The sequence below is a fragment of the Agelaius phoeniceus genome, chromosome 3 (assembly GCF_051311805.1).
Source record: "Agelaius phoeniceus isolate bAgePho1 chromosome 3, bAgePho1.hap1, whole genome shotgun sequence".
Classification (NCBI taxonomy): Eukaryota; Metazoa; Chordata; class Aves; order Passeriformes; family Icteridae; genus Agelaius; species Agelaius phoeniceus.
In genome coordinates, this window is record NC_135267.1 from 164,201 (window position 1) to 176,079 (window position 11,879).

General features: G+C 53.9%; 1 protein-coding gene across 2 annotated transcripts in view; it reads right to left on the reverse strand.

Moving 5' to 3' along the window:
- Positions 1 to 11,753, reverse strand: part of NRBP1 (nuclear receptor binding protein 1) — a 33,778-nt gene extending 22,025 nt beyond the window's left edge. For both annotated transcript variants that reach the window (XM_054652945.2, XM_077176378.1), the window contains exons 1-2: positions 11,602 to 11,753; positions 11,176 to 11,395 (exon numbers count right to left, since the gene is read on the reverse strand). In XM_054652945.2, coding sequence (XP_054508920.1) covers positions 11,176 to 11,379 — 204 coding nt within the window. In that variant the 5' untranslated portion in view covers positions 11,380 to 11,395; positions 11,602 to 11,753. The remainder of the gene's footprint in view (positions 1 to 11,175; positions 11,396 to 11,601) is intronic.
- Between the last annotated feature and the right edge of the window lie 126 nt (positions 11,754 to 11,879).

Below are 11,879 nucleotides of genomic sequence, written 5' to 3' on the forward strand. Positions count from 1 at the left end.
ATCTCCCATTTGTGGCCAAGCTCCCCGAGCACAAATGATTTCCATGACTCATGGGCAATATCCCAGAGCACCAGATATGACTCAGGACACCAAACCCAGCTGACATCACCGATGGCAATTCTGTTCCTCAGGAGATTCAACAGCTTGGGGAAAAGAGCAAAAGGGGAAAAACGCAGACAGACAACTGAAAGGCAACAGCAGCCTCCTCCTGCCTGCCAAATCCCTACTGCACATCCCTTCCCATGCTCGGCAAAGCAGAACCCTGAACCCTCGTGAAAGCACTGAGACAATTTATTACTCTGGTGTTTGTCCCAGAGCAGGCAGCTTCTACACTCTGGGGGAGGAAGTGAGCTGAGCCCAGCTTAGCCCCAATTTCTGCAGCACAGCACAGGAAGCAGCTCTGCACTACACAAGTACAAACACAGCTCTGAGTCCACGGAAGCAAAAGGCAAGGAAACTCAATGAGAATTTCAAGTACTTAAAGGAGTATGGGTGAAGTGGCACAGTAGCTCTAAGGGGGAAAAAGCCTGGAAGTTAAATTTCCCTTTGGAAAGTTATTCCATTGTCCAATGCATATTTTTTCTATAGCTCTCACACATCTGTGCATCTGCTGCTGAAAGAGCACAGACTTTTGGAGAGACATTCTGTAGTTCACATGATGTGTCAATTAAATAAAAAATAACAGCCTAAATCACAAGTCACAGTGATGATTTACAATCTAGGGATAAAAGGTTTAAAAGCTGGGGAAAAGTCCACAATAACTAGAGTATCAGTACAGAATGGACTTGCACATTGAAAAAGAGCTGGGGAGAGGCAGCACACCAAGGCTTCCCTCTCACAAGAACCCCCAGACCTGGTTCAGAGCAGCATGAATATGTCACCCAGTTTCCCTGGCCACTTGTTTAAGCCAGAGAAAGGTGAAAGCTCTGTCCAGCCACCTGGGAAATGGTTGGGACTAGAGATAAGAGACCCCCAGAGCCAGCAGCTGGGCCATGAGGAGCTCAACTTCTCTTTGAGCTGTGGGGAAACTAAAAGCAGCAAATTTACCAACAGAAATTGAACAAAAAGGGCTCTCTGGGATCTGAGGCTAATCCAGAATGCAACACAATAAAGAATGCCAGCTCCACTGCAGGCAAAGGGAAAAGAAATCCAACAAAGCAAAGAAACAATGCTACTTCATGTTTTAATTAAACTGACACACTGGCCTTGGCAATTACAGTCATGGTAGTGAAAAGCTGAAAGGCTTTAATTCAACAAGAAAATTAAAATAACCAGTTTTAACACCAATTTAACAGCAGCAAGGAGAGGAAGATATTGATTATTACCTTGGCTGTACAGACACATCATGCAGCAACTAAACTGCAAGGAAAAGACAATCTGACCATCAGCAATTCAGCAATTGGTTCTTCCAGACATGCTGCAACGAGTAACAGGACCAAACACATCAGCAGGAAGTTAGTCTGTTAACCCAAGGCACACACCTGGACCATTTAAAGACAGAGCTGAAAGTCCTCCATGTGCTGAAGCTCTCCCTCACTCCTGCCTTCACTGGCCTGGCCTCAAACCCAGGCCAAAGCTGACACTGTGAGTCCCTGTCACCTGCCACGGTCCTGCTCTGTGCTGGCCTGCACAGCTGAGCCCTGCTGGGAGCCAGGACACCCTGCCTGGAGCCCTCCTGCCAGCCAGGGCTGCATCTGCTCTACAGGAAAGGGACAAGTTTGGAACCCCTGCATGGTGCCACCCACCATTCTACAGCCTGTCACCCAGTGCCCATCCAGCCTCTCCAAAAGCACTCTAACAATTCTGGCTAAACACCACACTGCAGGACAGACCTAACTACAAATTCCCACCAGGAAACTCCCCAGGCAGTAGATCAGCAGTTTACAAAAGCACAGAAGTATGACAGGAGTCAAGATACTTTGAACAGAAACAGCACTCCTCTGGATGCAGTCACTGCAGCCTCAGATCACCGAGTCCAGCTACTCCCCAGCACTGCCAAGGCCACCACTAACCCACCCTGCACAGTGCCACATCCACACAGCTTTTAAATTCCTGCAGGGATGGGGACTGCACCCCTGCCCTGGTCAGCCTGTGCCAAGGCTGGACATAGCTTTAGGAAGGAGTTTTCCTTAATACCCACCCTGAGCCTGCCCTGGCCCAGCCTGAGGCCATTTCCCCTTGTCCTGTCCCTGTTCCCTGGGAGCAGAGCCCGACCCCCCCTGGCTGTGCCCTCCTGGCAGGGACTTGTGCAGAGCCACAAGGGCCCCCTGAGCCTCCTTTGCTCCAGGCTGAGCCCCTGCCCAGCTCCCTCAGCCCCTCCTGGGGCTCCATTCCCTGCCCAGCTCCCTCAGCCCCTCCTGGGGCTCCATTCCCTGCCCAGCTCCCTCAGCCCCTCCTGGGGCTCCATTCCCTGCCCAGCTCCCTCAGCCCCTCCTGGGGCTCCATTCCCTGCCCAGCTCCCTCAGCCCCTCCTGGGGCTCCATTCCCTTCCCAGCTCCCTCAGCCCCTGCTGGGGCTCCATTCCCTGCCCAGCTCCCTCAGCCCTTCCTGGGGCTCCATTCCCTGCTCAGCTCCATTCCCTTCTCTGGACTCTCCAGCCCCTCAATGTCTCTCTTGCTGGGAGGGGCCCAGAGCTGCCCCAGGATCTGAGGTGCAGCCCCATCAGTGTCAAGTATCCCAGAGGGAAAGAGGCCTCATTCCACCCATTTAATGGATACCAGAAATGAATAGGAATTGCAAGACCAAAGGGAGGAGTGCTCAGTTTCACTCGGTGCTTCAAAACAAACAAGGAATCCAGTGGAGTCCAAGAGCTCAGTCACACTGAGCTGGTCTGTGGCAGGAGGAAGAGGCACTGATTCCTCATCCCTAACTCCCAAAGGGAAACAGAAACAGCACAGCAAAATAAACAAGGGAGTGTGGAAGAAACCCCAATATCTGTGAATAAGCCCATTCAGACAGTTCATCAGGAAGGTTCTGGTAACTGCACTGGGAATGAGTGCCAGCAGTGTGACACTCCAAGGAGAGAGGGAAAACCAGACAGGACAAACTCCATGTGAGCTACTCCCAGTCTGCTATAGCCCATCCTGTTCTCCTGTGATACTTTCACTTGGCAGAGAGACCTTCAAATCACTGCAGGTAACTCTGAACAGCATCAATCAGGCAGGAGGGGTTGAAAGATCAGTACTCTGAACAGAAAATGCCATGAAAATTGGTATACTGTGGAAGTACCAGTCTTGGGACCAATCCCTGAAGCCACATGAAACACTAATGAAAAGTTATTATTTCATGTTTTCTGATAATACTGGAGAAAGCAGGCAATGAGGTGAGCAAACATCACATTTTGAACAGGACCATGAACACCTTATCTTGACACACATCTATAAATGGCAAAGCTGACTGCCATAAGGTGTCAGAAGTAAAAATGGCTGCAAGGTGAGATTATCAGTAATTTTGAAATGGAATAAGAGTATTTGGGTACACTATTGATGGGATGCTTGAGGGAACTTCCAAAAGTACACAAAAAGGACGATCAAGGCAAGTGTCAAGGCAAGCCCTTAGGCCTGTCACCATCACCTGTACTGTCTTTTTGGTAAACTCTTTTTCAAACTATTTTCCGTGCCAATGTGCTTCTCAATCTCTGTGTATGTGCACAGGCAAGCACATCTAAAAGCAACCTTCGCACCAGATGAGCCAGAGCTGGGACGAGAGCTCTTGGGGTTGGATTCTGCAGAGAAAGAGGGCCTGGGAGGGAGGTACCAGACACCTGAAATGGGATTTTTCCCGAACACTGGTAAAGAGAAACAGGATACAGCTGTCCTGCCATCCATGTCACTATGGGATGCCTGAAGAGCACCAAGGGATGCTGAAGAGCACCATGGGATGCTAAAGAGCACCACGGGATGCTCAAGATCACCACGGGATGCCGAAGATCACCACGCTTTCATGGCTAACCCAGGCCTGGCTGTGCCTCTGTCTATCAGGATCTGCCAGGCACCTCCCTGCAGGCAGGATCAGGAGTCAGAGCCAGCACACAGCCTTCCTCTCCCCTGTGCTGGCCCAGCAGGAAGCCTCTCCCCAGTCAGCCCCAGCTCCACCAAAGCTGTGGCAGCTGCCAGGACACCACGATGGCTGCCTGGGCTTCCCAGGACAGAGGGCTGAGCAGGGAAGGCTTTGCTGCTGCTGCAGACCATGGCATTTTTAGAACAGCTCTGTAAGGAATGCAGAGGGAACTCCACGGCTCAGCTGCAGGCAGCCTGTGACTGTGTTCACAGGGGTCTGAGGATGAGGGAAGAGACGAGGATCTGACTCCATGTTTCAGAAGGCTTGATTTATTATTTTATGATATATATTACATTAAAACTATACTAAAAGAATAGAAGAAAGGATTTAATCAGAAGGCTGGCTAAGAATAGAATTAGCAAGAATGCTAACAAAGGTTTGTGGCTCCACTCTCTAAGCCAGCTGGGCTGTGATTGGCCATTAATTACAAACATCTAGGATGGGCCAATCCCAGATGCACCTGTTGCATTCCACAGCAGCAGATAATCAATGTTTACATTTTGTTCCCGAGGCCTCTCAGCTTCTCAGGAGGAAAAATCCTAAGGAAAGGATTTTTCATAAAAGATGTCTGCAGCAGCAGCCCAGCCCCTGCAGCCTCCCAGGAGCTCTGGAGAGCTGCAGAGCAGCCAGCCCTGCTCCAGCCACTGCCAGCTGTCCTGTGAGCACGGACACAACGGGGCTGTGACAAATGCTCAGCCCCCTCAGCCCCCTGAAGCGCCCCTCAGCTCATTCTGGCACTTCCCAAGGGCTCATTGCTTTCAGGAAGCCCCCACATGAGCCAATAAAAATGTTAAAAGGCTTCACAAACTCCCTTCTTCTTAATACCTTCCCTGTGGTCAAGGAATGCTATAAAAACTACAGCATGGCATTAGTTTTCTGCACCAACTGGAAAAAAAATAGACCCATTGTCAAAGCCTGTCAGGGAGCTGGCAGCCCTCTAAGTGCCAGCTTGCTTGGAGGACTGGTGCTTATCTTTTACTACCTCAGCAATTTCTTTCCAGTCACAACAGAGGCTGAGAAAAATCAGGCTCCAGCATCCCAGAATCCAAACACTCAGTCTGTTAGGACTTTTTCTCCAAGAATCCTGTCCCCTTGAAGAAATGTAAATCCAGAGGTACAAAAGTCACCAACTGCCTTCAAATGAAAAATTATTCAAGCAACTGAGACTCCCCCTAGAAGTGAGAAGACAACAAAGAGATAAAGATGCAGCAGACCCAGTGTTTCAGCTCCTGTCTGAGTTCAGGTCCTCGTGAGTCACAGCTCTTTTTTTAACATTGGATAGTTCCAGCATAGATTGAGAGCATCTGGAAGCCTGAGCACTGCAATCCAGCTGTAACATCCAGCCATCAGCAGCTGAGGAGTGCCAATCCAAATGACAGGCAGATCTTCCATAGAAAAAAAGAGAACCAAACTCATGGCAGTGTGCTGCCTAAATGAATTTTTTAACTTTCAGTATCCACTGAAGAACAGCAAGACTGGACTCACATGCACAGGTGCACAGTGTCTCAAACTCTGCTCCCTGAGCTCTGCTCCTGAGCTGACAGCCAGGCCCACAGGGAACTCAGCCCATCACACGGTCACAGTCTGCACGCCACCCTAAGGGAAGCTGAGAAGGGTGAAAGCTGCACCTTTCATCCCAGGGTGAAAAACCCCAGACAGAAAAACAACAATTACTCAACGTGGCAACAACCACTGCATGCACAGCCACACTGACACATGAGGCATGTGCCCAAAGATAAGGCAGGAAGGAACATCTTGATCTCAGCAGCAACTGGGCAGAACACGGAAGGTGCAGCAGGGGAAAGTCCGGCAGCTGATCCACAAGTGAGTCAGTAACACATGAGCCACAGAGCAACCATCAGCCACAAGGTCACCCTTGGCTATCAGGAACTGAAACGTCCCCTTCAGCCAGCCCAAAAATCCCCCTCAATGCTCCAGAGTCCGTGGGACAGGTGCCCAGCCCCTGTACAGGACAGCACAGGACAAGTTTCCAGATGATGGACAGGACACGAGCAGGGCTGCAAGAACTGCACGCTTGTCGCAGACATCTTTTAATGAAAAATCTTTTCTTTAGGATTTTTCCTTCTGAGAAGCTGAGAGGCCTCAGGAACAAAATGTAAACAATGGTTATCTGCTGCTGTGGAATGCAACAGGTGCATCTGTGATTGGCTCATGTTGGTTTGTTTGTAATTAATGGCCAATCACAGCTGGCTCAGACTCTCTGACCGAGACAGAAGCTTTGTTATCATTCTTGCTAATGCTATTCTTAGCTTAGCTAGCCTTTTGGGGAAACCTTTTCTTCTATTCTTTTAGTATAGTTTTAATGTAATATATATCATAAAATAATAAATGAAGCCTTCTGAAACATAAGAGTCAACATTCTCATCTCTTCCCTCATCCAAGAACCCCTGTGAACACCGTCACACACAGGGTTCTCCCACTGCTCTTGAGCAGCCTGGCACATTCTCTGGGAAAAGTTAAAGGTATTTAAGCACAGATCACTGCTCAGTCTCCCATTTTCTGCCTCTTCTGCTCCAAGTGCCAGGCTGAGGTGTGCAGCAGCACTGGATGAGAGCAGCACCACCCTGAGCAGGCTGTGCCTCGTCAGGAGCCCCCAGAACTGGCAGCCAGGCCCAGGCCTCTGCCCTCCTCACCCTGACAGACACACTCATACACCCTGAAAAGGGGACCTGCTTGTGCCCACACACACGTGACACAGACTCTTTCTCTCCAAAGTACACTACAAAGATGTCAACAAAGTACTTCTTATAAAGCCTTGGCTCACACAGTCACACGGTGTTCTCCTCCCCAGAACATGCACAGAGAGAAACTTGGTCAAGAGGCAGCCCTGACACACAGCAATCCCAAGACCTTGAGGCCATCTAGGAGGGGCTGAGCCTCTCCTACCCACACGAGCTTGCCAAGCCAAACGCCATAAGGCTGGGCTGAAAATAAAGATTCTGCTGCAGCAGTGCACAGCTCTTCCTGCAGTCATGTGTCATCCACAGAGCTTCCAGCAGGGACAGCAGGCACGGAGCTCTCAGTTTCAGGAGGCTAAACCTGACCTGCTAATGTGGTGCTGCAATCCTGCTCCATTAGGAAGTTTCTATTCCTAGGAGGCACAGCAGATAATTCTCGAGATACTTGGACAACCCAAGAAAAGCAAGCTGTGCATGCTGCCTGCAAGAAGGAAATGGAAATGTCCTGTCACAGCAGGGCAGCAGAAACAGAGGGGTTGGGATTCCAGGGAGAGCAAGCACAAGAGAGCCAGGTGAGCACAGGCTGGGAGACCCCACCAGCCCTGCGACCACCCCGCCCTCATGCTGTGGGGCCTTGCCCTGTGCTTCAGCCACGGGACAAGACGCTCTGTAAAGCCTCACCTGTGTGCTGGTCAAGAGAGAAACCAGGGATGTGGGCACAATTCCAGAGACAGATTCAGCTCTGGGAGGAAAGCAGCACAGTCCACAACACTGCAGGAAACACAGCTACTTCCCCATGTTGCACAAAAAATGGAATTTGGGGAACACAAGCATTTTCTATCTTGTTAAAAAGGGTTCCTGATTAAAAATGTCACAAAAGCATTTGATTTTATTAAAACTACTCTAAACTTTCATGGGAATTACACTCTTTGCACTACAGAAGCTCCCTGTTTATAGGATGATTTATAATCAATTAACTCAACACTCAATCCTTTTTTATGAGTGAAATTTAAGCAGGAATATCTGAAATTTAAGCAGGAATAGAATACAGAAGACCCAACTGGAAGGGACCTCCACAGATTTCCTGGTTCCACTGTTCAACCCAATCAGGGCTCACCCATGTCACAGCATGCTGGGCATTGTCCAAATGCCTCAAACACGGACAAGGCTGGGGCACCGAGCTCCTCTCTGGTTAGCCTGGGGCAGGTGTGACCCTCTCGTAAGGAAATGCTCCCTCTTGTCCAGCCTGAGCTTCCCCAGATGAAGCTTGGAGCCGTTCCCTGGTGTCCTGCCCTGGATCCCAGGGAGAATACCTACAGAGGGAGCATCCCCTCTCATGAACATCTGGCTCTGCTGTGGGGTTCTGTGCCATCCCACGCTGCTCCTGCCTGGACGAGGTTTGCCCTCTCGATGCAGGGCACATGCTCGCTCCAGCCCAGCTGCTGCCACCCAGCACCCGGTCCCTGTGGTCCCTTTCTGCAGGGCTGCGCTCCGCCCGCTCCTGTTCCCCGCAGCGTTTCCCCTTGTGAGCCGGTGTGTTTCCGTTAGCGGGCACGGCTCAGCTCCGCTCGGTCCCGCTCGGGCCGGCGCTGCCCCGCTCCTGTCCCGCTCAGCCCTGTTCCCGCAGCATTTCCCCTTGTGAGCCGGTGTGTTTCCGTTAGCGGACACGGTTCGGTCCCGCTCCCCTCCCCGAGCCCGGCGCAGCCCCGAGGGTGTGGCCGTCCCGGGGCGTGGCCAGAGCGAGCCGCAGCCAATGGAAGCCGCCGGCGGTGATGTAACGCTCCGCGCCGCTTGCCATTGGCTGGCGAGGCCGACCCGCGGGCCCCGCCCTGGCCCCCGGCCCCGCCCCGCGGTGCCCCGGGACCGGCCCTGGTTCTGGTCCCGGTCCCGGTGCCGGTCCCGGTTCCGGTTCCGGACGGGCCGCGGGCGCTAGCGGGGGCCCGAGGCCGCTTTCCCCGAATCGGGAGCAGAGGCCCGGGCGTGCGGGGCCGGCACGGCCAGCGCGGGCCGTCCTGGCCCCCGCCACCGTTCCGGGACCGGCGGCGCGGGCACCGTCCCGCCGAGAGCTGCTCGTTCCGGTAAGCAGGCACCGACATCCCCGGCGCACAGCCAGCCTGCCCCTCCCTGCGCTGTCTGCACAGCTCCACCTCTGCTGCAGCGAGTGCATCGCTCATGGATGGTAAAACTATCTTTAAAAAAAAAGTAAAAAAAAAAAAAAAAAAAAAATTTAAAAAAACCTATCTTAAAAAAAAATTAAAAAAAAAAAAAAAAGCGAGGCCATTACATTTCAAAACCTATACCCGGAGCACGGCACTGGGAGCAAGCAGGAAAGGATGTCACACATAGGAAGTACCAGAGCAGAGGCAGAACACGCTGTCTCAGTCATGTGTGTGCACCCATTCCTCTCCAGATTATCATGTCTCATTGTTTCCACGGTGCCAGCTCATCCCACATCCAGCAGACACTGCTATAATAAAAGATCGGGATTGCATCACTGGGAAAAGGTCAGCAAACGCTTTTTCCACAGAGTAATTCCATCTCCCAGAGAGCGGTAGTGAGTAAGAGCCTGTTAGCACACTGCACAGACAGGAATAACCAGTGTGGACTGAGGAAAGAGGGCACTCTGCTCTGGGACACCCAGCAAAGCTGTTACACCAAACAAACTCCAGGTTAGGACATCTGCAGTGCCAGTTTGCTCCAGAGAGCAGATCAGCCCAAATGATTATGACAGCAAAGAGAGTCTGCTGTCATGCAGCTCAGGCAATAAAAGCCTCTCCACAAGCTGGGGGCTGAGTGAGACACAAACTCACATGTGAAATCCAGAGACACAGCAGGATTTCACTGCAGGGTCAGCTGCAGCTGAGGCTGCTCCCAGTCAGACACACGTCTGTGCTGAGTGAAGGCTCCAGCAGCAGCAGCAGCCCCAAGCTCACCCAGATCACCCAACAAAAATGTGTTCTGCAGCCCCAACGCCCGTCCCTCAGCCTCTGGTGGTACAGCAGAGCTCTGACCTCCACAGTGGCAACCTGAAGCCATAAGACAATCATTTAGCCACGCCAAAATGTCAATAAATTTCATTCGTCCACTGAGGGCGGACTGAAATCCAAAGAAAACACCAGAGCCTCCCAAATGTTACTTGTGGTGTAGGAGAGCACAGAAAACGCTGTGTCTCTTTGTGTCAAAATGATCAGTACTAAATAAAACAGATTGAAAAGACAACACAAATCAGCTTTGTTCTCCAGCATGTGCCCCTTCAGTGCAGAGCAAGTGATAAAGCATTTCAGGTATGGATTATATTGTGAAGGACACAGCCAGACATTCACACTTCTCTAAAAAAAAGAGAAAAAGGAAACTTTTTTTCCTGTTAAAGCTACATTTGTAACCAATCTGCAGAGCCACACCGGAACAGGCACATTCTGAGCACACCAAGCCAGCGTTTGGCTCACATTAAACCAAACTATGACAGCCCTCAGAAAGCAAAGGTGAAGAACTGCAGGGAATCCCTGACCTTACTCTGACCTCCAAATTTACATCAGAACAAACGACTCTCTCACCACCCCCAGGGTTTGCACTGCCCTTTTCGCAGCGGTGGACAAAGCAGACAAACCCCTGTGCTCAGCCCGAGCTGGCTGAGAAAAGCCCCATCAGCACTTGTGCCTCAGCACGTTGTGCGGCTGTCAGCACCTGCCAGGGCTGCACAGCCTGCCCAGCCAGGGGAGAGGCACCGTGCCAGCACAGAGCAGAAACCAGTTCGTGCAGACAGCCCCCAGAAGAAAAACAGAGCCCAGCAACGAGCAGAAAAAAGGAGAGGTCCCAAACACCACGATCTAATCTCCTCGTGCCCTGACACAGCATGCACAGCACACGCACTGAGGGCGGGCAGGGCAGCACAGGCCGAGGAACGAGGCTGTGTGAGCTCACTGTGCTGCATCCTGGCTGCAGACCACAAAGCAGAGCGAGCTTTCAAAGCTGAGGAGCCCGGGGAACCGGCTCGAGTACCTGGCCACCTCGGCAGCAGGTACACCCACTCCCTAGAGAACACCCAGAGCTGTCCAGTCACTGCTCCTCACCGCTCCCAGAGAGAAAGATCTGTGAATCTTTCACCGGGAGAGCCACTCCCCGCTCCGCAGCAGCAGCTGGCCGTGACAGCGGCCTGCGGCAGGGCACACATCCCTGGCCGCGCTCCAGCCCGCACGCTCCGGGCCGAGAACGGCAGCGGGAGGCAGAAGATGGGCCACGCATCTCCCCGCCTCCCGGGAGCGCGGCGGGCCCCCCTGCGGGGCCGGGCTGTCCCGGGAACAGGTGGCAGAGGCCCGGGGATTGGGGGGGAAGGCGGGGGGAGGCGGGACGGGCGCCCGCCGGGCCCCGCCCGGGCTCCCCCCCAGCCCCGCTCTGGGAACCGGCTCCCGGCACTGACCTCCTCGCGCCGCTTCTGCCAGCGGCCGCACGGCGACTCCTCCAGGATCTCGGACTCGTCCTCGCTCTCCTCCTCCTCCTCCTCTGGGGGCGCCGCGGAAGTCACCGGCGCAGACACCGAGGTCATCCCCGGGCCAGACGAGGCGGGCTCCGGCTTGGGGTCGGAGCCGCTACTGGGCACCTGCTTGGACTCACCCTCCGACATGCTGCGGTCGCACACCCTGAGGGAGAGGGGCGCTCCGTGAGGCGGCAGGCCGGGCCGGGCCCACTGGGCCGGACCGGGCCGCGCCCGCCGGGCCTGTCAGCCGGGGCCGCGCCCGCCGGGCCTGCCAGCCGGGACCGCGCCCCGGGCCTGCCAGCCGGGGCCCGACCCGGCCGGTCCCGGGGCGAGGCGGGGAGCGAGGGGTGGGAGCCCCCCCGCACTTACCGGGCCCGCAGCACCTCCCGGTCCCGAGCACGGCCCCGCCGCAACCGCCGCGCTGCGTAACGCCGAGCGGGGTGGGGCCTCTGCCGCAGCCAATCAGCGCCGCGAGCGGCGCGTCAGCACCCGCCAATGGCCGGCGGGCGGGGCCCCGCGGTGCGTCACGACAGGGGGCGCCCTGCGCGAAGGGCCGTGAAAGATCGTGAATAGGGCGGGGCAGCCTCGTGAAACAGCCAATGAGATAGCGAGAGGGGGCCCTCGGGGTCGCTGATTGGTTGGTGGGC